Source organism: Epinephelus lanceolatus, chromosome 11, assembly GCF_041903045.1.
Source record: "Epinephelus lanceolatus isolate andai-2023 chromosome 11, ASM4190304v1, whole genome shotgun sequence".
NCBI classification, from domain to species: Eukaryota; Metazoa; Chordata; class Actinopteri; order Perciformes; family Serranidae; genus Epinephelus; species Epinephelus lanceolatus.
In genome coordinates this window covers 24,440,827-24,467,100 of record NC_135744.1, presented here as the reverse complement: position 1 = coordinate 24,467,100, position 26,274 = coordinate 24,440,827, and the positions used below count along the sequence as shown (strand labels likewise).

Below are 26,274 nucleotides of genomic sequence, written 5' to 3'. Positions count from 1 at the left end.
CATACATACATCACACACTCCCTGCCCATTCAGATCACTCTCCTGGTCGAGTTTGTGTGGCGTATGAGGAGTGTGTTTTTGTACTTGGAGGAAACACATGCAGAACTTGGCATCACCAGAGAACAGGGAAACAGCCTGACAGCAAAACTGGTGAAGCACCAAAGCGAGTTTCTATGTGTTGAGTTTGGAAACAATGATGCAAGATGGAGGTGGATGAATTGGTTCCAAAAGGGAACCTCACTGGATTTATTGTCCGGCAGATGTTGAATGAAATATGCAGCAAAACCACTGCCACTAAAGGTTGCAGTACCGCAAATGTGTTTCAGCATTTTGAACACTTATGAAGTGCTTTACACAAGATTTGAAAACATAGAGATGCATATTGTGTATCGCGATGCAACCTAAACATCTTGCATTATTATCCATAGGCCGTATCGCCCAGCCCTCATCTCCTGATTTTGAATTGTTTCCCTGCACAGTTACACAGTTGACTGTGCTGAGTGAATTTAATATTTGTTGTACTCCTGGCAGATGATTTTACTTCTGGAGCTGTGCTCTCTGGACATCCCTCACAGTGTGCTGCTGAAGAGCTTCTCCTCTCTTGTCGAGCTGCTCAAAAGTCTGTCCAGTGATACCGGAGACATCTTTTCTAAGGTCAGTCAGAATTTATTTAGCCTCTCATCTTGAGCTCGAACGATTAGTCAATTAATCAATTATTCAATTGGCAGAAAATTGATATGCAGGTATTTCAATAATAGATTCATAGTTTAAGTCAACTTGAGTAAATGTACTTAGTTATATTCCACCACTGGCTGTAATAGACATTAATTGCATAATGTGACTGTTAGGTGGATCAGGAGAGCTGGCACCAGCCCCAGCAGCCGGTGGTGCTCAGGACCTGGAGCATGGAGTCCCCTCATAACTACGAGAACAGCCGCCACGAGACCAGCATCTTTGCCTGCCCTGGAGCGACCTCCTTTGAGGTGGAGTTTGATGAACGCTGCGAGACAGAGAAGAGGTGACTCGTGGGAAATGTTAGATTTCTTTTTTTTTTTTTTTTCTTTTAATTTGTAGAGATAATCTTTTACCCATCCTCTATGCTCCTTTATTCACAGATATGACTACCTAGAGTTCACAGATTCCAGAGGTGGGAAGGTCCGCTATGACATGAAAGTTGGGAGTGAGAAGTGGCCAAAGGTAGGATACGATAACCCCTTCACTTGTCTCCATATGAAAAACTGTTGTTGCTTAATTTCTTTTGCACATGTCTGCTGCTTCTCTCTTTGCTCCTGCAGAAGGTGACATTTGACGCCGGCCCTCAGCTCCAGTTCCTCTTCCACTCTGATAGCAGTAATAACGAGTGGGGTTATAAGTTCAGTGTGACAGCTTTGGGCCTGCCAGATATCACTATTTCGTGGATGTCAGACCTGCAGCTGCTGGTGGCTCGCCTGATGGGTCGTCTTGCTTCCAGAACCCTTGCCCTGAAATCCCCTCATGGTGAGACCATACATCAACTTCAAAATTGTATCATACCTGGACATTTTTTAGACCCTTGTTAATTAAATGTCTGAGTTGTGTGTATTTTTCTTCCTGTTCCAGAGATTCGCACCATTAAGGAGCTTCCAGCAGGGAAAATGTCCCATGTTCAGTCTTCTCCCTTATGGAAACCCATTCTACGACACGGATTGTGTGAATCACGGGAGACAAATCAGACAAAAACACCCACAGACCAGGTATGTCATGAAATATGGAGGATGAAAAATGACATAAATAACAATAAATAAATAAACAAATACAGGATTAAATAAATAGAGAAATTAATAGATAAAATAATAAATAAACGAGTAAATTGATAAATTAAAAATATGGCAATAATAATCAATAAATGCAGAAATATCAAATAAATAGATAAATTAATAAATAAATACGCCAATAAATAAGAGAATAAATAAAGGGGTAAATGTATAAATTAAAGGCGCTGTATGTAAGAATGTGGCCAAAACGGTTACTGCACTCAAATTCAAAATACTCGTGTCCGCCCCCCTCCCCCACAGATTAGAGGTTGCTGGACAGCGGCACGCTGGAGACTGATTTGTTTGCCCACGGGCGGCTGCCATGGCAGAGCCGCGTCCTTGATCATCGATTTTCCAGCGGACCATTCTAGCAAGTCCGGCTTCTCTGCTGCTAACGCTGTTGCCGGGATACAGCGGAGGAGCTGGCTGCTAATGCTATGTACCGGGACACTGCTAATACTGCTTGCCGTGCTGCTCTAGTTCAGTCGTAACTGTAACTGATGCTGAGACTCTACTGACTGTGTGACTGGTAGACGGCGGTGGGTGACGCAACAGGCCAAAACACAAATTCAAAACATAAACATGATTTGCGGACCGTTAATTTTTTTTTTAAAATGCGAATATTCTGGCTGTACTATTGTTATCCGTGAGATCAGTATGTTATATGAACACTATTCCTTAGTCTCTGTGACATATCAGGAGGATTTTGCTTTTGGGATGCACCGAAATGAAAATTTGTGGCCGAAGCCGAATAATATTAAAGGCTTGGCCGAATACTGAGTACCAATATGTTACCGAATATTGTTGTTTAGTTTTTCATTAGTTTTTGCAGATGAACCCCCCCCCCCCCAGATTAGTGTTGTCATGGTACCAAAATTGGATCCCACTGTACGATACCAGTGAAAATATCATGGTTCTGAGTAGTAGTATCACGATACCACAGCGAAAATGAGGCAGATGTGCCTTTTGTCATTTATAAAAAGATAAATCACTTTTCTATAATACATCAATGATATTTCAATGGAATAAATTACTTATTGACTTATTCATACTTCAAAAACAGCATCAATGAGTGATGAACATAGGGGGGATCAAAATAAAATAAATAAATGAAATAAAAATCAACCAACCACCCTCCTCCTCTGACAAGTCCCTTCATAAGTAAAGAACAGTCCCTAAAGTGCGGTGAGGTTTGTGGACCGTGAACGGCTCGTTTCTCCTCTGAAAACATCACATACCTGTGTTCGGCTGGCTCGGCTGTTCAGGTACTTCTGGGCAGTCATGACGCCAAGAAGAGGATATTATTGGAGCCGACGTCCACCAAATTCCGAATGTGTGGTTTTTTGCAATATTCGGCCAAATATATTCGGTTACCGAATATTCGGTGCATCCCTAATTTGCTTTAGATTTCTTACATATAGCTCCTTTAATACAGGACTAAACAAATCAATTAATACAGAAATAAATGCATAAATAAATGCTAGAATAAATACATAAATAAATCAATGAACTAATAAAAGATAAATTAATAAAAATAAATAGATAAATATAGAAAATAGATATGGAAAAAATAGATAAATACTGAAATAAATAAATGAAAGTTGATCATTAAACATAACTACATTCTACATTTTTTACAACTACATGTAATAACTTCTATATTTATTTATTAATAAACATTAATTTATTTTTTGATAATATGTTTGATATATTTCTGTACTTATTTATACATTAATTTATTTATATATTTATTAATATATTTATTGATGTATTAATTTTTACATTTTTTTTAAATCCTGCATTTATTTATACATTTATTCATTTAATTCTGTATTTATTTTGTGCTGTTTTTATTATTATTTATTTTATCCTCCATACTTCCATTCTTAGGTTTATATTATTTCGATGTTGCTCTGATAATACCATGTTGTTCTTCTGTGTGACAGACAAATACATGGACTCTTGATGAGTTAACGAGCTTCCTGGAGGACTTTGCCCGTTGGAACCCTTCCCTGGAACCGACAGACAGCCGAACAAAGCTGATGAAGACCATCATGCACTCCTGCAGGAAACAGCCAATGAGGAACGAGATTGCTGCCGGGTCAAAGACGGACCAGGCTGTGAATGCCATTTGGGCAGTCATGGTGTACCACACACCAGCCCTCAACCATGCCCTGATGACCTATGGTAATGCTCGGCTATTATCAGTGGTCATAGAACAAAAGCTGTTTTATTTATTGTGGTTATTTTGTGAGGTCGATGAACTTGGTTGACTTGATTTCTCCCCTCTGTTTTGTCTTTGTATGAGTAGTTAATCAGGACTCCAAGTCCTGTCTAAGTGAAGAGTTTGTGCAGGTGTACTCACTGGCAGACAGCATCAGAACATGGATGGTGAGTGTTACTTGACATATATCTTTGTGTGTGTATGATCGTGTTACTGAACTGTTGCTGATGATGTATTTTGTCCTGTCAGTTGGAGATGAAACAGAGATACCTAGTTGGCAAAATGAACGTTCCTGACGAGAAGGATGGGGGTCATGATGAGGTTACCATGGACACACTAGGTGAGGACTCATGGAAAGACAAATCCCACCTTTTCTTATCACCAACTGTTAATTATTTTGCTGACATGTCTTATTCTCTTCCTCTCTAGCTGAGATGTGTATTGAGAAGAGCCTCTTGCTCTTCAGGTTCGCCCCTTGTGGAGTACCCTGCCAGGATGGCGACTTCTCCAAAGCTGCAGAGGGCAGCAGTGTTCCACTCCTCCGTTCAAGCTCTATCTCAGAAGGGGACTTCCAAGCCAGCTGCACTCAGGGAGCTCAGCCTGCAGGGCCTGAGGAGGCCATTGACCCTAAACCAGGACCGAGCCAACCCTCCTCATCTTCTTGTGGGCACAGCAGACAAGGCCACAGAGGCTCCACAGAGAGCCTCTCCTCCCAGCCAGGGGAACCAGCCTCACCCTCCACCTTCCCCCGCAAAGCCCCGTTCAGTCGGGCACGCCTACGTCTCCTGTCTTGCCGATCTATAGAAGAGCCCCGCATGACACCCTCTGTCAAGGATCGATACCCAATGCTCAAACACATCCTGAACTTCATGAGGGACCAGGCTCTTACAACAGCAAGGTGACTGATGTCCACGCTTCTATTTAGCATTTTACTTTTGTGTAATTGTAGCATTCAGTGATAAAACATCCAAATGTTTGTCCTGTAGCATTCTGCAGACGCTGTCCCTGAGCAAAGCCCAGGCTCTGAGTGTATGCAAGGTCCTGGAGATGGTCCAGCAATGTTTACATTCCCTGGGAAAACCACACCTTTTTCAGGCCCCCTGCATCCTGTTCCTTCAGGAGCTGTTGGCATGCCAGAAGGACTTCACCAGGTACTAGAGCTGCAAGGATTAGTTGATTGGTTGATTAGTTGTTCCAGAGAAAATCAATTAGCAACTGTTATGGTAATCGAATTATCGTATTAGTAATCAGGGATGCCAAGTAATTTGCTTTTTGGCAAACACTGCCTTTTTAACTTCAATTGAATGACTTAAGGGAATCATCCAGATCCAAAAGACTTTGTTTACTACTTAACATCTGTCTGTCTCTCATTGATCTGAATATTTTAAATTGAATTTTCTACTTATTTACATTTGCTGGTTTCCTGCTTCTTAAATGTTGGATTTTGATGCTTCTCTTTGTCATACATAATAATAAGCTGAACAGCTTTGGATTTTTCCATCGATTGTTGTGGTAGCAATGAAGGCATCACTAACTGTGTAGCTACACTGATGATGCGGCTTTCCAACACGGAAGTATGAGAAATGGAGGTTCATCATTTTGCCCTCCAAATGATGGCAGACACTTTATTTCGGCATCTGTCCAAGGACTGTTCTGCATGTTAACGTCCATAGTGCTCTGCTGATAGTAGCAGCATGGACTCTGCTAGTTGTGTTTTGCATTGCAAGTAACACAAAGGACACTTTGAAATTTGATATGGGGCATTTAGATTGAGACGCATCTGTATAAATCCAATTTTGCACTTTAAACCACCTCCAAATGTGGTTTGGGTCCAATTTGCAAAAACTGCATTTCTTGTGGTTTTGCTGTTCAGACTTTCTAAAATCAGTCTGGATACAATCTGGCAGTCTGAACGCAGCTCTGATCTCTATTCTTGACGACAGTATTGAAGGTGCCAAATATATATTGACCAGTATACATATACAGGTACATTTTGAGAAGGAAATAACTGCTAAGTGGAATTGCTTTGAACATTTTCTTTTGCTTTGTCTTTCCCAGTTATTTCTCCCAGTTGTCAGACAGCGGGCAGAAGCTGGGAGAGGAGGTGAGGCATTCCTACCATCAGTTGGTGCTCATGCTGGTGGAGGCAGTACAAGGCTTCGGCAGCCTTAATGAAAAGTAAGCTCTTATCCTTGTACAAACTGTGTTCACACTGATGCACTGTAATGAAAAACCACCCACAGCAGTAATTCGTGTAAAGTGTGCAGTGGTGTAACTCGACCCTTGTCACCGCTCTGTAGAGCTCTGCTGCCAGCCCTGTCATGTGTGCAGACCTGCCTGTTGCACCTTCTGGACATGAGCTGGGAGGTCCAAGACCTCCCTCTGTTCCTGAACATCAAGCTGCCCGACCTCCTGCTCAGCATGTCCCAGGAGAACATCAGCGTTCATGACATCGCCATCAGGTAATGTCAGAAGATAATTCACCACCGCACAGTGGAAATGAAATGCTTTTACTATTGATGATAAACAATAAGGCTAGCTAAAGATAGAGATTTTATTTTTACATTTTCATAAATCGAGATTCTGATCATCATCATCAGCAGCAGCATTTTTTATTTATTTATTTCTGTATTGTTCCCCTTTGCACACACATCCATACACATAGACACATGAGCCATATTTAACAGATTTCCCACTGCTTAATTATGCTAATTTTATTTTATATTTATGTGTAAAGTCACTACTGTTTTTTTGCACCAGTAAAAAGTAAAAAAATAAAAAATACGGAGGAAACAGTTAATTCATTCATTCATTCATCTTCTAATCGTTTCATCATCTTCTAATCGCTTCATCCTCATCCTGTCCTAGCCACTTAAATGCAGAGATGACAGATTATTTCTTTGGTTTAAATTAATTTCCAGTCAGTGGACGGAGGAGGATGAAATTGCAGACTACAAGAAGAACCAGGAATGGATGGACGAGTGCATGGACGGGATGTTCGAGAAGTGGTACGACAAGATTGATGAAGAGGACTCCATGGAGGACAGAAGAAAGGTAACATCAGGCATTGGCAAACAAGGAAAATTGTCTCATGTCTGAGCTTAGGGAAACAAATGGCACTTAAACTTGACCGCCCCCCCTAAATGCTTCTCTGCTCTCTCATTAGATTCACAAAAAAACATCTGAGAACATTACAGCTGTTTTCTGACCCACGCCACTTAAGACTAAAATAGTTATTAGTGAAGCACGGGTGGGAACAATAATGATACTTTTTCTTGGTTTTACCCACAGATGCACATGTTCATTGCACGCTATTGTGACCTGCTGAATGTTGTTATCTCCTGTGATGGCTGTGAGAGGATGGCGCCTTGGCACCGCTACCGATGTCTGCAGTGCATGGATATGGACCTCTGCAAGACCTGCTTCCTCAGTGAGCTCATACAGTCACACAGGAATATCTGGTGGCCTGGAGTTTAGAGAATCAGGATACTTTCATATAAGTTTGATAAGTCAGAGCACAGCTGAATGTGAACATGTGTGTTTTTAACCAGGTGGTGCCAAGCCTGAAGGTCACGAGGACGACCATGAGATGGTGAACATGGAATACGCCTGTGACCACTGCCAAGGGCTCATTGTAGGCAGCAGGATCAACTGTAACGTCTGTGAAGACTTTGACCTGTGCTTTGGTTGTTACAACGCAAAGAAGTATCCCGACAGGTGACACATTTAATCTGATGCTTACCTTTTAGTGGTTTCCCTCTGAGTTTCTGACTTAATTATTTTCCCGTCGCTAGCCATCTGCCCACCCATCGGATCACAGTGTACCCCATGGTGACCATACGGATCAGTGACCGTCACCGCCTGATCCAGCCCTACATCCACAACTACTCCTGGCTGCTGTTTGCTGCTCTGGCTCTCTACACGTCAGAGCTGAGCAGTCAGAAGCAGGTGGAAGGAGAGTCTTTGGAGCAGGCCGCTCTCCTGCAGACACACTGCTCCCAACTCATCACTGACTGTTTGCTCAAAGGGCAGACCGGCAAAGGTAAGTTCATTTTCAAATATTACTGGTATTAAACATTGAGTATAAAAACACTGGTCTTGGCAGAGATAAGTTTCCTGTATCTTTCCTATCTCTCCTTCTCCTTCTTCCTATTTCCTATCTCCTTTTTCACACATTTCTTGATGAACTTACAACAATACATCGCATTACCATCAGCTGTTAAATTGTTTGTCCATGTCTCACATGATATCTCAAATTCTTCTCAACTGTATTTTTATCTTTTGTCCTTTTATGGCAAACCTGTTCTATTCCGTCCTCCACGTAGGTCTGCGCTCCTCAGCCTTACTCGCTCTGCTGTCGTCCAACGAATCGGCCTCCGACAGTGAGCTGTGTCCGGTTTCTCCAGAATCCTCTCAGGAGCTCAGTACAGCCACTGACACTTCCTCACTGCCTGGTAGCACTGCAGCAGTCTGCTCCCCGTCATCTCCCATGGACAAGGTGAGCAAGAGCTGTTTTAGAGTTATGTTAAAATAAAATGATCTCTGATGGGGGAGTGGATCATTATAGTGGCAGGAAGAAGGACAGAAAATAAAACCAAATAGAGCAGATATTTGTATGGTGGATGAACATTTACTTACTTTATCAATAAATAAATACAGGAAGAAATAACTAAATACAGAAAAAAATGAATAAATACAGGAATAAATAAATAAATGCAGAAATGAATTCAGGAATAAATAAATACAGAAATACAGAAATAATTGAATAAATACAGAAATAAATAAATGCAGAAATGAATTCAGGAATAAATAAATACAGAAATACAGAAATAATTGAATAAATACAGAAATAAATAAATGCAGAAATGAATTCAGGAATAAATAAATAAATACATACAATATTAATTGAATAAATACAGAAATAAATAGTGTCAGAATAAATACAGGAATAAATAAATGCAGTTCTACAAAAGTAGAGATAAATTTAAGATATTCATTTACTTCCTGTTTAATTATCAACCACAGTTAATTTGTTTATGCATTTATTTTTTTTCCATATTTATTTCAGCATGTATTTATGTATTTATTCATTTTTTTGTTTATTTATTATGCATTTATTTATTTCTGTATTTTTCTATTTTGTTTATTTTCATATTTTTATTCATTTATTCCTTTATTTATTTATACATTTTTTTAATATAGATTATTTATGTCCATGTTTATTTATTTATTTATTCCTGTATTTATTTATACATTAATTTATTTATTTATTGATGCTTTAGGCATTTTTGTCCATAATATGTTGGTACTATACACATCTATAAGTACTGCAAGAGTACATGAAGAAGGATCAGCATGTCATATCTTTAGATTCACAAAAAATTATGTCTGAGAATAGTACAACTGATGTACAAAAGCAGGTAGACATTCATATGTGTACTTGTTACATTTGTAATGAAGATGGACAGGATTTATTATTCTTACAGTTGAAGAGCTCATGCTGTTTGGGTATCAATCTACTAAATTATTGTTTTTCTCTCACCACCAGAGTAAACCACCAGGTAAAGAGAAAAAGTCAAAGGAGGTGGGCTCTCCTCCCCCTGCTCCTTCAGAGGTGTTGTCCCCCCCGAGCACCGTAGAGGGGGAGAAAATGAAGCTGGTTACCCAAGACACCCTGGACTCCCCCAGCTTCAGTCAGACTCCATCTGTGTCCAGTGAGGACCCCCTGTCTCCTGTGGTCCGACGTAAGTCCAGAGATAGATAACTATCACCAGGCTGGTTTCTGTGATTTTGTTTATCGAGGGTTATGTGTATGTTTTTGGTTTTTTTTTTTTTCCCCCTCAGCTTCAGAGGCCGGTCCAGGAACAGTCAACTCTCCATCATCTGATGCTGTCAAGGAGACAGATGAAAGGCTGCCACAGGTTCCCCTTCAGGAGCATGTGTTCTCAGAGTGCTCCAGAGAGAGGATCCTGGGACTACTGGCAGCCATGCTGCCACCAGCCAAACCAGTACGTCAAACCAAAGACCATTTTTTTTGGGTTGAGATTCTATTAGTGGGGGGTGGTGGGATAATTGTTATTATTTTTCTAATTTAATGATCCACCTCCTCAAGAATTGAACTCATTATTATTAAAGCGCAATTCAAAGCATGTATGAATTAGGGATGTTCCTGGGGACTAATTTCCCTGTCAACAAAACGAAAATTTTAATTTAGACTAGTTGACTAGTCTAAAAAAAGGAAAACACTCAGAAAACAGTCAAAATTTAGCACAATTTATTTATTTAAGTATTTGAAACATTGTCCCAAAAAATATTGTGTGCCTTTGAAGCCTTTAATCACAGTCTTCAACAACCATGTCGGATTTTAAATACCACTGAAGTACGAGACAGTTTATCTGACAACACTCACTTAAAGTTAACAAATAATATAACATCTCAAAAAAGATGAATTGCTGCTGAATTCATTTTCTAGATCAAAGTACTGCCAAATCGTGCTGGTTTTGCGAGAGGACATCTCTCCTATTTCCAACCCTGCTGCTTTAAACTCTAGTCTACTGGAGCATTACTGCAGGGAGGGGGACTGCTGTCTGACGGCTCTGTAGCCCCCACTAGTGACGAAAGCTGCATAACAATGAAGCGGCCTTGTATATGAATAAAACACTAATAGGTTTAACCGTCTAATATTTCTGGTGACGACTAGCGAGGGGACGGGCGTTTAATCGTTAAGACGGCTAATCGCACGCATCCCTAGTACGGATAGGCAGTTGGAGTTGGGCCATATGATGCACTTCTTCTGATGAGTCCTTCACTAAACATTTATCGATTGGTGCTTAAAAGCAAGTTAACTCAAATCATATTTGAGAACTAGACAAAAAATCTGTGTTGTGCAGTTTGCATGTATGTGATCATCTATTAGCATAGTTATTTTATCTCACTGTTCATTTGGAGGCTGCAAGCGGAGGCAGTGCTACGTCTTCAAATAGTGTCGGACAGCCGTTGGGCCCGTCTTTACAGCGTATTGTTTATCAAAGATCTCACAGTGATTTATTTTGTTCAGTTGAAGAAAAGTAGCCCATAGCTTATAATGTTTCAGTAAAAAATATTTTTTAGATTAAAGACAGCAGATGTCAGAGGATGCACACAGCACATACACCTATGCAAATAAATTGGCAATCGCCAGTTGTTGGGCTGACGGTGGCTGATTAGAAAATTTAAACATATCGCCAAACCTTGGAATCTTTGTGATTGTAAAGAAAGTGTTCAGCTTTTGGGAAATATGCCCATTTGCTTTCTTGCCAAGAGTTGCGTGACATTGGGTTTGTATGGACAGATATTAAACTTAAAAGTAAACAAATGCACCAAAATCTATCCACACTTGAAGGTAAAACACGAAATCATTTTGTACCCAATACCCAGTCATGTTCCTGACATGTTCGCCACTCACAGTATTCCATCAGTAGTGTTATCGTGTTATCTCCAGATCACATTTTCATGCTCTGTCTTGTGTCCTCAGGGCAGCACTCTGTCTCTGCCCAGTCTCAACTCCATCCTGCCCAAACTCTTCCGGGCAGTTATTTCCAATGCCGGCTCTCTCAACGAGACCTACCACCTGACCCTGGGACTGCTGGGTCAGCTGCTGCTTCGAATCCCACCGATGGAGGCAGACGCCGCCGTCACGGAAGCCCTCGCAGACAAATATGACTTACTAACACAAGGAGAGGCGGCGAGTTCAGACACCCAGGGCTGGAAGACCACGCAGCTGCTCCTCAGCCTCGGGGCTGTCTGTTTAGACAGGTAACAGAAGGATGACACAAGGGAAATGTTTTGTGGGTTATAAATCTATTTTCTTAATGACACACCTGCACACGTCTGGACTTGTTTGCACCTACATGGATTTAACCAGTAAAAATGAAATAAAACTAAACTAAATAGTCTTTTCTCTTCTTCTCCTGTGTTTTGCAGTCGTATTGGTCTGGACTGGGCGTGCACAGTGGCAGATATTTTACACAGTCTGAATGCTTGTCATGAGTGGAGCACCGTCATCGCTGCCTTCACTGACCACTGTATTCAGCAGCTGCCACAAACTCTCAAACGCACTAACCTTTTCACCTTGCTGGTGCTGGTGGGCTTCCCCGAGGTAGGTGAAAGGCTTCCCACTGTATAGAGTTGTACACTGTGCTCCGTGCTTCTCTGAGGGCAGCTGTGACTCCTCTCTGTGTGTGTGTGTGTGTGTGTGTGTGTGTGTGTGTGTGTGTGTGTGTGTGTGTGTGTGTGTGTGTGTGTGTGTGCGCGCGCGCCAGGTGCTGTGTGTGGGCACCCAGACGGTGTTTATCGACAACGCCAATGAACAGCACAACATGATCTTGCTCAAACACTTCACAGAAAAGAACCACGCCGCAGTGGTGGATGTTAAGACACGCAAGAGGAAAACAGGTTGGTGCAGTCATGGCGCTCTCTAATAATGTTGTGTAGAAACTAAACATGGATTAACCCTGCGTGTGCTTTCTCCTCTTTTTCTAGTGAAGGACTACCAACTCATACAGTCTCAGGATTCCACTGCTGCCGGTCTTCCGGGGCAGTTAGAGGGCCAGGGCTCCTCAAAGGCCCTGCTCAGCCGCTACCTGAGCAATTTCACCTCCATCATCAGCCACCTGCTGCAGACCAGCCAGGACAACGGCTCTCCTGATGCTGTGGAGGCATCCTGGGTTCTCTCGTTGGCCTTGAAAGGCCTCTACAATACACTGAAGGTACCTGCCATGACTGCTATGGTGGAGTGGTAATGTATCTCATCACCACTCCGAAATCTTTGTCTCAAATGTTTTTATTGTAAAGATAAGAAAACATTGTATTGTCTTTTCCATACATCAAACAAAATGTTAAAAGACATAGGGAGAACACACTAAAATAAATAAAAACACAAACAATAATGATTAGAATAATGTATTTATTTATTAAAAAATAATATACATAAAAAATTTATGATTAAATAAATAATTAAAAATACAAAGGAAGAACACACTTACAATAAATAAATAAACAATAATTATTATAATTAATTAATTAGTGAAAAATAAATGAAATTATTATTATCATTATTATTGTTGTTGTTATGAATATCAATATATTGAAAATAAATGTATTAATTAAATAATTAAAATGACAAAGAAAGAAGAACACATTTAAAAATAAAAATAAATAGATAAATAAGTGAAGACAATAATAATTATTATTATCAATAATAATAATAATAATAATAATAATTAAATGGACATGGGGCGAACACACCTAATAAATAAATAAATAAATAAATAATGATAATAATAATATAACAATAACCAATAAAAATCATTACATAAATAAATAAGTGAAAACAATAATTATTATAGTCATTAACTGATAATTAAAAAGACTAGATCATGATAAGAAACCAAATATGAAAATAATATAAGTAAATGAATAAATAAGGCAAAAACTATGAAAATGATGTTAATGAATTAATTGTGAAAACATATACAACAAAAATAATTTTAACAATTTTATGATACATCACTCCAAAATCAGAGATGTTTTTCTAGGCTGGTCAGCTGGTCTAGATCACATAAAGAGGTGGTTTTCTCACTTTCTGACTTTTGTCCTCTTGTATAGAAACATGGAGTAGAACAAGCTCAGGAGGACATCCAACAGTCAGGACTGACCCAGCTGCTGGTGAGGAAGTGCAGCAAAGGGACGGGCTTCAGCAAGCTGTGGCTGCTGCGAGATCTGGAGATCCTCTCCATCATGCTCTACTCCTCCAAGAGGGAGATCCACTCCATGGCCCAGGATCCAGAGAGGGACCAGAGAGAGCAGGACAAGGAGCACGACTCGGACCACTCCAGCTGCTGCGCTGACGACACCGACGTCAACAAGCCCGACCCATTGGAGGGTCTCGATGAGGAGACAAAGATTTGCTTCCAGGTGATGAGTGATACTGCTCATAATACATGCAGAAACATTCAGTAGGATTTGATAATCTAAAGTCTTTTTTTTTTTTTCTTTCAATGCAGATTACCCACGATGCCTTAAACGCCCCTCTGCCCATCCTGCGAGCCATGTATGAGCTGCAGATGAAGAGAACGGACTCCTTCTTCCTGGAGGTGCAGAAGAGGTTAGACAATTTCTTCTTTTTAATTTACTCTCTTTATACGATCCACCATGGTAAAGGTCATATTTTACGATCTCACACTGTTGTGCCTTTGTGTTATTTTCAGATTTGATGGCGAAGAGATAAAAACTGACGAGACGATCCGAACCCTGGCTCAGAAGTGGCAGCCTAACAGGCGGCCTCGCTCTGAGGAGAGGAACACCAAGGCTGTGGACACTGATATGATTGTGGTGTCATGCGTGGTGAGTTGTTTAAACGTTATGTGCTTAATTATGAATTACATGTTTGGCACATTACTAGTGCTGCAACCAGCTAATGGTTATGTTTGTTACCAATTAATGCGAATAATCATTTGGTCTACAAAACACTAGAACACTATGGAAGCCGAGAACAGCTGTGCCTGCAAATGTTTTTAAGCCGTTATTGTGAGATCATGAGTTACTTATGTGTTATCGTGAGATAATAAATAATCAACCCGTTATCAATGAAAACAAAAGGTAGTTTCCTCTTATTAGTGTTTATCAGAGATGAGGAGTGTCATACATGCAGTCAGTATTTATGGAACACACACAAAATGTCACATACTTTTACGCCAAGAAGGAACGCAAAGCATTTCTATCAGGAGAGACAGAAGAATGAAATAAAGATGAAGTTTCTGGCACACCGGTAACACTGATGCACACACTCCAGCCCGGTAGGTGGCAGTAATGCATCTAAAGTTTGTTTGCCAGCCGCAAAGAAGATGCACATGATGTATTGAGTGACGTCAGCGCAGAAGAAAGTTTGGTGAACAGTGATGGAAGACGAGACAGCATTGCTTGGCTTAAAAAAAAAAAAAAACTTCTTGATGGCAGCTTGGATAAGAGCATGGTTATGTGCAAATTGTGCAACGAAAACAAGAGTTTTCTTATCACCGCTGCACTTCAAGCCTACAGTATCACCTCAATGCAAAGACAGCATTGAGGTAACCAGAGCTAATGTTAGCTACAACAGTCCTGGTACAGGCAAATGGTGTAGCCAGCCCACAATAGACCAGATGGTGGGGTTCAGAGCCAAAAAGTCTTAAAATGTTGAATATAATATCGATAATTGTATAATATTGATCCCGCCCTCACCACGCCCCTTAACACTGACTAAACACAGACTATATCTAAGACAGCATGCTTCTAATCTGTGGCTATTATAAAATGAGATTGTCTGCTTTAATGAAGTTAACTGCACCCAACAGAACTACTCATTTATGCCTTACTGTTCAGTTATGAATCATCCATGACAGTCATGACCGTGATCCTAAAGGCTGAAATCAGGTGTGATCAAATAAACCAGACGCTAATTTTTGAGTTCTCCATAACTATCCCATGATCTCGGGAAAACAAAAATTGTGACACATTATCTCATTATCACGAGAAATCAGCCTTTTGTTTTCTCAATAATCAACATAAATTAACCCATTACCACAAGAAAAAGAGCTTTGTTATCCCAATAACTACATGGACTTACGATTTTGAGATATTGGCATTAAAAAAATAAATGCAAACACAGCTGCTCTCGGCTTCTGTAGAAAACAGTGAGCCTGAAACAATATTCTGTCCAACTAATATTTCCAAACCCCAAAATATTAAGTTTACTATGATGAAAGACCAAGGGAAGCAGCAAATCCTCACATTTGAGAACCTAGGAATATCATTATTATTATTGATATATATTATATTACTATTATTTCTTATCAAAATAAATCCAGTAATCGACTATTCATTGCAGATCTACACATTACCAACATAAACATTACTAACTATGACAAGAAGAGTTAACTTACTCTGCGATAAGTTTGGAGGTGATGTTTTTAATATGTCAGTATTCTGATCTATCCCCTCGCCTCAGTCTAAACCCAGTCACTGTGAAAAGGCCACGGAGGAAATCAACGTGGTGGCCCAGAAGCTCATCACAAATTCAGAGAGCGACTTACAGCTCAGCTACGCCAAACAGAGGCGCACCAAAAGTTCAGCGCTCCTGCACAAGGAGCTGGATGTGCGAAGCAACCGGGCAGTTCGTCAATACCTGGTGAAGGTCAACCAGGCCATCGCCACGCTGTACGCCCGCCACGTGCTGGCCTCTCTGCTGGCCGACTGGCCCATGGAGGCAGCACTGAGTGAGGAGGCACTGGAGCTGAACGGTGCCTCGCACATGGCCTACATCCTGGACATGTTGATGCAGCTGGAGGAGAGGCCGCTCTGGGAGAAGGTGGAGTTTGTGTTGTATGTACAAATGTGATTTCCACATACGAAACTTTTTTTTTGTTGGATTAATGTGATTGTAATAATCCATTAATAAACAGATTCTCCAGAGGGTGCTGAAGGGGTGCAGCCAGAGTATGCTGTGCAGTCTGTCCCTCACTGCCTGCCAGTTTATGGAGGAGCCGGGTATGGCTGTGCAGATCAGAGAGTCCAAACACCCGTATGACAACAACACTAACTTTGAGGTGGGTAAACTGATTTTATTTCTTTTCTGTGTTTTTCGGTTTGGTTCCGAACCCTCACCTTGTTTTACACAGTCTATGGTACTGGCTGAATTATATTGGTAACACCGAGTATCGATTTTACAAATTTCAGTACCTGAGAGCACATCTGGGTTAGACAGTAACTTACCCTGTGTCTGGACTGCAGGCTAATCAGACACTCTTTACACTCACAAGTCTCACTCAACAGATTCGTTCTCATTTTAATCTATGCAGCTGTCTGCATCGGCTCTGTGCAGGTTCATGTCTGGGCTGCATCTTACAGGCATCACCCCAACCTGAAGGTTTTATTTAAGCATCAAGTCTGTTTTTTTGGACAATATGCACATAAACAAGAGATTGATGCTCAGTGAAATGGCACTGACTATATATATATTCATTAGGAATGGGCATTTTAAGTAATTTCCTTATTCAAGTACTGGCATTAAATTATTATAGAGTACTTGAATACTCATAAAAATGTAACTTAGGAATAAGAATTGTAAATTGTCCAACAATGGAAAACAAATGCAAGTCGAAAATCATTTATTGAACAACCAGACTTTGATTAGTTTATTAAACCATAACACTGAAGATGCGAAAAATCAGCAAACTTTCTTTTGCTGCCGTTACATAGAAGCAGCACTGAGGCACAGTCTCCAGAGTCTGGAGCAGCTCACTTCCCAGGCAGTTTAACGGCTGCCCAGTTAGCACAAGCTAACACAGCAGCAGCTAGCATCTAATACTGAGCCCTTAAACCAGGTTTTGTCAAGCTGTGGGGTATGTCCCTGTCGATGACCGGGGTAAAAGATGGATTGAAACAAAGTTGAAAGAACATGTTTTATGTAGGGAAAAGCAACAAACAAGTTTGTTAATGCTATCATGCTGGCCTTTATTTTACTAATATTCAACATGGATCATTATGTTAGTTGGTTCCTCTGTTATTGTTAATTATTGATTAAAAAAAAAAAAAAAGTCTGGGGTTGAGGGGCATAAACATTTTTCAGCTTTTTAAATAAGATTTTAACCATTTTTAAATCGTAAAAAGAAATAATAAAAAAGGTAAAGAAAAGTCATGTTTACATGTGGAAGTTTGGGCAGCAATTACTATATACATTGACTGAATACGTCTTTTTACCCCACCCTAGTACAGATCCTTATTCGAAACATGGCCTGTCTTATTTTGTTTTGCTTGAAGAGTCTATTGTGTCCATCTTTTCTCTCTTAAGGACAAGGTGCACATCCCGGGGGCCATCTATCTTTCAGTAAAATTTGACTCCCGCTGCTACACAGAGGAAGGCTGTGATGAGCTCATCATGTCCAGCAGCAGCGACTTCCTGCAGGATGTCCACAACTTCAGTGGCTCCCCTCAGAAATGGTCGGATTTTGAGATTCCTGGTGAGAAATTGTTTTTTTAAGTTTCCTTTCTGCTCTTTGTGTCTGTGTGTTTGCATTTCAGATGGTTTGACTATCGTATTTAAATTCATCAACATGTGTTTTGTGTGTGTTTCTCTCAGGTGATACCCTATACTACAGATTCATGTCTGACATGAGCAACACAGAGTGGGGCTACAAGTTCACCGTGACAGGAGGCCACAGAGGACGCTTCCAGACAGGTACTTCACAATAAAACAGACACGCACTCCTTTTCCTTTCACATTGCTTCATTAGGTAGAGAGCAGCTCTGTAAGTTACTGAACTGAATCCATAGGTTGGTCACATCGTCGCCCCTTTCTGCACATTGTCTTGTCTCCAATCAGGTTTTGAGATACTGAAGCAGATGTTAGCAGATGAGCAGGTGCTCGGTCACCTGCCGCTGGCTGACATTTGGGAGTGGCAGGTGGGCGTGGCCTGTCGCCAGACCGGGAACCAGCGTCTCAAAGCCATTCACCTGTTGCTCCGCCTCCTGCAGTGCCAGTCCCAGACGTAAGAGTCCAAACATTTCTATCTGTTTCCTTTCAACCATCTTCAATGCTTCTCGCACTTTTTTGTCGTCAGTGAAATCTCATTAAAACTGTTGGCTCATATTTATGGAGGACTGAAGCTGTATTTTGCTTCTTTATGTATTTACAACCCCTGATTATTTCCTTTCCTATTTAATGTTTCCTTTTTATTTTATTTATTTATGTTGCTTTTTTCTCATAAGTTAATAAAGAAATACATGAATAAATTAATTTAAAATTTTATTTAAGTTAAATAAAAAGTGAATGCAAAGATAAATAATTAAACTAAAAAACTAATATTAATAAATAATTAAATAAATGAAGGCAAAACTTACCAGAAAAGTAAATAAATACAGGAATTAACACAAAGGTAAATAAACTAAGCAGCAAATTAAAACAGAAATATGAATCTGTCACATTTCATCAATTCCTACGATCGCTTTTAATATTATTTTTGGAGATAGAAGATATTTATCAAATGATTCATTTATTTTTGATTTTGGCAGCTTCCATCCTCCATATCTATGTGTGGACACCCAAAGTAATACTCACTTGAGGATAAGGCTCATCCACCTGGGCCTAAGTAGTGCTACTTGGGGTAACCTGTTGATAAATCCCTCATGTCGTGGTAGTCACCACGGAAATGAGGTAAAGGATGTGTTTAGGAATTTGCATAAATGCAAACTAACTCAGCTGAGCATCACACAATATGTGAGAATTGTATTCCCATTTTAATATTTTCTTTAAATGGTATGTTAGTTAACACAGAAACAGGGGACTCTCTCACATAACGTAACAACCCTGTAGGTTTATGGCAGGTAGACTGATATCTACTGTAATGCCCTGACTATGGATAAATACCTCACATAACTCCAGTTCAAAAGTTCCTAAGTTTCCCCTTAAGTCCTGGTAAATGTATCAAGTTGGACTCATTGAAATTGCTCCAGTTGCTTTGCTTTTCTCACAGTCTGGCTCTTTATCATCCCATTCTGTCCATGCGTTTGTTCATCTAACTCTTGATGTGTTTTCCCTCCAGAGCATGTGAGCTGACGCTGCTGCGACCTCTGTGGCAGCTCTTCATGTCCATGGAAAACAGCCTGAGCCAGGATCCCACCAGTATCACTGTGCTGCTGCCTCTTCACAGAGCCCTCACTGAACTCTTCTTCATCGCAGAGGCCCGGGCCATCGTGAGTGATACACACACATTTGCAGGCCACATGCAGTGTTGTACAGAAGGTGTTGTTTAAGCTGGAGGTTGTGTAGGTGTTGTTAAAGCTGGAGGCTGTATAGGTGTTGTTAAGGTTTGGAGGTCATACAGGTATATGTAGTCGGCTCTCTCTGCTGTGATGGCAGCATTCTTGACTTTGCAGTTGAATGTAGACTCAACAAGGCTGTTTGTGTAAAAACCTCACAGACACACCAGAAGGTCAGCTTAACTCTCACACTGCAGCCAAAACCCACTTAACTTTATTGCATATTTTAGTGGAGATCTCAAGGTTTCTGAAGATGACAGAATGTTTGGATAAATGTGAACAAAATGATGCATAAAACATCAAAAATATTCACATTTGATGAAACAGTGAAGCCATAAAAACATGGATTGGCTTCATGTACAGAATTCGAACAAGCTGTTACAGAATATACATAATTAGGGCTGCAACTGACAATCATTTCCATCACTGATTAATCTGCTCATTATTTTCTTGATTACCAATTCTGTCTATAAAATGTGAGACAATGGTTAGCATTGCTCATCACAGTTTCCTAAAGCCAAAGCTGGCATATTCACATTTATTGTTTTATCCGACAAAACCAAAGATGTTTCATCTAATATCATACATGAAAAAGAAAAGCATCAACCCGACCCATCCAGATAACAAAGATATTAAGTTTAATTTCATACATGACAAAGAAGAGCATCAAAGCCTTATATTTGCCAAAGTGGAACTAGTGAATATTTGGCGCTTTAGCTCAGAAAATGTCTTAAATGATTTACCAACTATCAAAATAGTAGCCAGTTAATTTTCTGTTGATCGACAAATTAATTACCCATATGTTTCAAGTCTACATGTGTTGTTAGTGTTATAATAAAGGCATTAAACGTCCTTAAATTTGAATTTGTCTTCATAATTAAAAACATTTTATCTAATTTCATTTATCCATCCATCTTTTTGTCAAAATGAGTCAAGCTGTTTTGCATATTTCTGATGTTACAAATCTTAAAACTTAGGGCTGACCTAACTAGGGCTGTACTCGATGCCTTTTAAGGTATTGTCTGAAATAACCCAGTACCAAGTAGTACTGAAACGGTGCCTGCATTTGATCCTTTCTGTACCCAGATCTAGAAACAAATTATTATTTGTATGGTTTTGCTCACAGCCAATAATTGCGAGTGTTCTTCAATGTAATGCAACGTGTGATTGGCTGACTACTGCAGCAGCTACCACCCCTACAGTCTGTGGTATGGTGAGGTAGAGCGTGGTGTATTTAATGGAGTTGGGAGTTAAGCTTGCAGAGATGCCACCGAATGAATGGTGGTGTCATTTTACACAACTGAATGCTTCCATTTACATGATTGGTATCGAATGAAGTAGAAAAAAGGGGTTCAAATAAAATACTTTATTGGTGTCTGGGTTACTTTAGGGGAACTGGTATCATAATGTTTTAAATGATACACAGGCCTAAATTTAACTCAGTCTAATAACCATATTTTTACATAAAACCTTCCTCTGCACAGGACCACATATATACTTCTGGCCTTTTTACTTACCTGCAATGCTTGAATAAAAGAAAATGGTCTTATCTGAAATGGTCTTAAAAAGCAAATGAAGTGTCTGATACCTGTACTGTCAGCTAGGTGAGGGTTAAATGTAAAAAGGGAAGGACTGGATTTAAAAGGTTATGACAACCTTTCCATGTTGTTTTTGAGGCATGATAACATTTTCAGTTTGAGGCAATTTTACTGAAATGATGAGAGTAAAATGTAGTCAACATTTTATTCTTCACCTCTCTCGTCTATATCTGTCTCTCTGAGATGAGCGTGTTTTTCGTCCACCCACCTGTTCTGCGCCGGGCTCGGGGCCAAAGCCCGGCCCTGCCATCTGCCAGACAGCACAGTGCCACACACTGCTGGGGAGAGGAAGAGATGCTATCTGTTTTGTGATGGGCTCTCTCTCCCGCTCTCAATCGTTTTGAATTATTGATTAAGAGAATTCTCAAGGATTATGAGCACGCTGTCAGCCAGGAGCTTCCCATCTGTAGATGCAATTGAAGCAGACAGTCCCAGAAAAGCCCTCCTGTTTCCTCCTGCTCTGGATGCTGAGGCCTAAGGCAGCTGATCTGACAATAAAATTACATCAGACGACTTGCCATTTCTGTGCTCCCATCTGAACTCAATGTTGTTTCATGTGAGGGAGAATGAGTGGAGCAATGCGTGTGGACAAACACCAGGGGGCAGTAGCAGTACTCTACAGAGTTTTGCCAGGAATGCCCTTCATGGACACTACACTGTTCGCAATGATAGACACATGTTAGTGTGTGGCACGTCTGAGTGCCTCCATCTAGCAGAGCATCATCACAGAACATGACCTTGTCTCTCATCAACACAAACATGTGTGCCGCAGTGGTTCATCACCTCCAGCTCCTGACGTTACATGGACGGCATTGTTTGTTGCACGGTGGTTGTTTCAAAACAGATCCGTTGACCCATTCACAGTGAAAATAAAAACCAGTGAAATAAAAATCCACACAGCTGCTACCTCTTGTGGCAGCTGTCACGGGGAGTGGTGATTGGTGTTGCACTCTGTTCGAGATGTTGCTCAAATTATTACATGAAATTTCAAGTGGCTCTTATTTGAACCTGAATCAAGCTAGTAAATGTGATTCTGAACTGGGTTACACAGGCAGGCGACAACTCGGCTGTACATCATCCACACTGGATTCACTGTTCAGGATGTGTTTACAGCTGCATTTGTTCATAGAGGATATTCTAAAAAGGGAGGACTGTTGTGAGGCTAATGTGAAGGAGAGTCACTATTTAAAATCTGTCCTGAAATAGACATAAATATTGGGAAACATCCAACAGTTGTATACTCTACTTTCAACACAGTGGACCATCTGTCACCACCCATGAAAAGTAAGGATTAGTGCAGACCAAGGTAAGGCTGGGCAACATTCACATTTGTACCAGTACCTGGGACTCAGTTCCAGTGCCCAAGAGTCGTTTTGAGTATGTTACTCTCTCTGTAATGACAAAAAAGTAATTTCAATTGTAAAAAAATATGTCCAAAAATTATCTCCAACAACAACTCATCCAGCTATCTAATTAATGACCTAATGATCCCTTACGTAAAGTTTCATCGTCCATGGAGGGTTCCACTTGATCGGCGCTGGCTGCAGGCGTGCTAACGTTAGCTGCAGCTGCTGCGGGGGACTTGACTTTCAGGCTAGCTAACACAGCAAACTCTATTGGCACAAAAAAAAACAACAGAAATACAACAACAAAAGAGGAACAAGTTGTGCAGGTGAGATTTAAGAAACCCCCAGGGGCTTATAAGGAATCTCACCTCAGTTAGCACAATAAGCAAACACAAAAGTCATGTAATCAAGCAAGAAAACAAACAAGCACACAAAAGGTCAATACACGAAAATAATACAAGCAATGTAAATCAAGTAAAAACATAAAATAAAGCTTCAGTTATATTTGGTGTTTGACCAGGTGTTTCGACAGGTTAGACATGTTGCCCTGGCCAGCTTTGCATTTTGCATCGCAAATACTGCAGTGAGCGTTGTCTGCGTCAAGTTCTGGAAAGTGTAACCACATTTGCGACTGCTTTCAGCTTTACATTTCCCTAATTCACTGTGACTTGAACATGCTGCGAGGATGATGTAGACTCAGTCTCTCTTTCTCTCCGTGATATTTAAGGCCTTGGCGCACCAAGTCCAAAATTCTTGTATGCAGTTTTTTAATCCATCATCCAATAAAATTGTTACAGACTGACCCTTTTGCTCCCTTGCTTCACTCCACATCCATGGAAAGATACCATGCGGCTAATATATTCTACGCTACTGGAGGTCTGCCCCCAGAGGCTGTATCGCCGTCTGCCGGAAGTCAGACGCCGAATACAGCCGATGGGTTCAAGGAATGCGGTTACAGTAAAATGAGGACATCATCTTGGGCTTTTAGAAATTTTCTTTTTACCATTTTCTAACATTTTATAGACCAACAACTCATTGATTAATCAAGAAAATATTTGACTGATAAATGAACATGAAAAATATCGTTAGCTGCAGCCCCACAGCTGAGTTCAACAGCTCCATAATGACACTACTGCCAAAACATGAGAAGCTAATGAGCTAATGAGGCTGGACACATGATGGACTCCTCTGTGGCCATTTTAGGTCTAAGCCTAGAACCCGCTTATTTTAAAGGTTTAGTCTGCTGTTCACTTTCCAGCATTAGTCTTTCATACGCACACAGAGTTCACGGCCAGATCCACTGAGATTCCACGAACTCTCTACCCCAGGAAGTGAAAGTTATATTTAGGGATCAAAACGGTATGTCACGCACTACTGACTGTACAAATCGTCCTAGGATGTTCCCCAGCATAAACATTGGGGGTGCTGTGAGATGGATGGAGGATCGGGGCTCTGGACTATGTCTCCAGCTCTGTAAAAGCTCCAGTCTCAGCCCATTTAGCTGCCATGTCGTCTTATCTGTTTTCCCCAACTCTGTGTGCTTATGTAACCCGAGGTACGTCTCTCCCGCTGGGCTTTAGTGGAAGCGCTCTTTAGTTTGTTTATAATTTTGATTAACTGTTCCAACATTCCTCAGTTCAATTTGATGCTGAGATGGAGATGGAGAGTGGTCAGGGAACCAGGCCTCATTTATAACTCAATTCATCCCTTATGTAACCTCTCAGGGTTGTCTGTGTCGGGAAGTTCCTCTTGTTCATATCCAGCCTGTGAAGTTATCTGTGTTTCTGTTCAAGCTGCGTTTGTTAACGACCTCTTGATGTGTGTTTCAGGCACAGGGAATCCTCCAGGAGTACTTGTTAGCCATGACCACTGACGAGCAGCTCCTCAATCACACTGCAATGGTAAGTTTTTTTTATTTTTTTATTTTTGCATAATAACCACTGATAACTTTTTCATCTCTGCCTTTGCTAAACTCGGAGGCGAGCCTTCAGCGAGGCCATCTGAGGTCACCTTTGATGTTTTGGGTTGTGAATTACATCTCTGCCTCTCTAAAGTCAAACTCCTGCCTTCAGCGAGGTCCCTCTCAGGTGATCTTTGATGTTTTGGGTTGTGAATTGCCGCCTGACGTGGATGATAGTAGCTCAAAGAAATTGTCCGTGCACCCTGAAGTGTTGTAATATTACGCAACGTGCAGCCTCGTTGGTTAAGTGGTCTTCAGACGCTGTGAGTCAGCTCGTGGCCAGAGTCTCTTTTGCAAGTGAATCACCAAGCTGTTGACACCCAGCAGCTCCCTCTGCACCTCCCTTCCCTTGTTTTGAATATGTGTGGGCCGCTCTCAGGACTAATGTATTTGGTAATTACAGTGCATTAGAATTTGTGGCACAGCGAGCCACAGCGTTCTCCGTGCTGTGGAGCCTGTGATGCAGCAGAGGAGCCTGAAGGCAGTTAAGAGGAGCAGAGGATGCGGGGTGGTGAAAAAAACACTGTGGGCGGTTCTGTTGAGCCGTTACCTAATACCTGTCAGGTTAAAAAACAAAACCATAGATGACTTGGCAGTAGTCATAACTGTTATGATGCAAAGTCCAAAAGTAAATTGGCCGAGGTTCACTTTCAAAGAGTTGGAAAAATGTTCCAAAGCCGACCACAGCAAAACAGTTTTACCCACTGGGGACGACATTATCTTCAACTCCTCTTTTCAAGTTGACCTGCTCTCATGGCCTGTTATGTTTGGTGAGTTTATTATACAGTGTTCAGAGGATCATGTTATACAATGTTCAGAGGATCCCTCCACAGCTTTTATTTATCCTCTTATTCACTTGATTAAACACAGATAACAGTGTAAGAAACCAGTGTTTGAGCAAAGGAATTGTCCATTAAACCATCTGAGCACGTTGACAGCAAAATCAGAGAGTGCTGCTGTGTGTCGGGACACCACCTGGAGCTGTAATGGGCATCTCACCTCCAAGGAAACCACTGGGTGAAGGGGATTTTCAAGATAAAATTTTGAAAATGACAAATTATTGAACAGCCACAAGAGTGAAAGTGCTGGTTGGAGTATAAATATTTTCTTTCAGACCTAAAAATAAATGCATTTGGTGTCGTAGGAAATAAAGTATTTTCAGTGCCACTGACACTGGGACACAGCTGCTGTAACCAGAAGTTGTATCAGACTTCCTTGTTGTCCATCACTATTCAGTATTTTTAAATGAGTAATGTACAGAACAAGCTTAGAGATTATGCATTTATAAGCAGGGGTGTGTTTCTCAAAGCACCAGAGCGCACAGATGACACGCATACATGCGTACACGCAGACAGGCTTTGGCAACTATGAATCCCGCTTAAGTGTTTTCTTTAAGTATCCCAACTTTATAAAACTCCTTGTTGCCCTGTAAACTGTGTAGGTTTGAATATCTTAATTGAACTAGTACATTTTAAATCTGTCCGCTGGTTTATAGACATCTTTTTCCAATGTAAGTCTATGA

General features: G+C 40.7%; 1 protein-coding gene across 1 annotated transcript in view; it reads left to right on the top strand.

Moving 5' to 3' along the window:
* The window catches only part of zzef1 (zinc finger, ZZ-type with EF hand domain 1), a 49,685-nt gene that overhangs the window by 18,111 nt on the left and 5,300 nt on the right, over nucleotides 1-26,274 (top strand). The window contains exons 21-53 of the mRNA XM_033650447.2: nucleotides 532-654; nucleotides 849-1,018; nucleotides 1,116-1,197; nucleotides 1,296-1,497; nucleotides 1,600-1,733; nucleotides 3,740-3,980; nucleotides 4,105-4,184; nucleotides 4,267-4,357; nucleotides 4,447-4,915; nucleotides 5,004-5,168; nucleotides 6,076-6,195; nucleotides 6,318-6,479; nucleotides 6,939-7,071; nucleotides 7,309-7,447; nucleotides 7,569-7,734; nucleotides 7,812-8,059; nucleotides 8,343-8,515; nucleotides 9,566-9,761; nucleotides 9,862-10,025; nucleotides 11,531-11,811; nucleotides 11,980-12,154; nucleotides 12,318-12,450; nucleotides 12,538-12,764; nucleotides 13,663-13,971; nucleotides 14,061-14,161; nucleotides 14,265-14,400; nucleotides 16,040-16,399; nucleotides 16,494-16,637; nucleotides 17,882-18,050; nucleotides 18,170-18,268; nucleotides 18,413-18,578; nucleotides 19,632-19,782; nucleotides 24,622-24,693. Of these exons, the coding sequence (XP_033506338.2) occupies nucleotides 532-654; nucleotides 849-1,018; nucleotides 1,116-1,197; nucleotides 1,296-1,497; nucleotides 1,600-1,733; nucleotides 3,740-3,980; nucleotides 4,105-4,184; nucleotides 4,267-4,357; nucleotides 4,447-4,915; nucleotides 5,004-5,168; nucleotides 6,076-6,195; nucleotides 6,318-6,479; nucleotides 6,939-7,071; nucleotides 7,309-7,447; nucleotides 7,569-7,734; nucleotides 7,812-8,059; nucleotides 8,343-8,515; nucleotides 9,566-9,761; nucleotides 9,862-10,025; nucleotides 11,531-11,811; nucleotides 11,980-12,154; nucleotides 12,318-12,450; nucleotides 12,538-12,764; nucleotides 13,663-13,971; nucleotides 14,061-14,161; nucleotides 14,265-14,400; nucleotides 16,040-16,399; nucleotides 16,494-16,637; nucleotides 17,882-18,050; nucleotides 18,170-18,268; nucleotides 18,413-18,578; nucleotides 19,632-19,782; nucleotides 24,622-24,693 (5,781 nt within the window). The remainder of the gene's footprint in view (nucleotides 1-531; nucleotides 655-848; nucleotides 1,019-1,115; nucleotides 1,198-1,295; nucleotides 1,498-1,599; nucleotides 1,734-3,739; nucleotides 3,981-4,104; nucleotides 4,185-4,266; nucleotides 4,358-4,446; nucleotides 4,916-5,003; nucleotides 5,169-6,075; nucleotides 6,196-6,317; nucleotides 6,480-6,938; nucleotides 7,072-7,308; nucleotides 7,448-7,568; nucleotides 7,735-7,811; nucleotides 8,060-8,342; nucleotides 8,516-9,565; nucleotides 9,762-9,861; nucleotides 10,026-11,530; nucleotides 11,812-11,979; nucleotides 12,155-12,317; nucleotides 12,451-12,537; nucleotides 12,765-13,662; nucleotides 13,972-14,060; nucleotides 14,162-14,264; nucleotides 14,401-16,039; nucleotides 16,400-16,493; nucleotides 16,638-17,881; nucleotides 18,051-18,169; nucleotides 18,269-18,412; nucleotides 18,579-19,631; nucleotides 19,783-24,621; nucleotides 24,694-26,274) is intronic.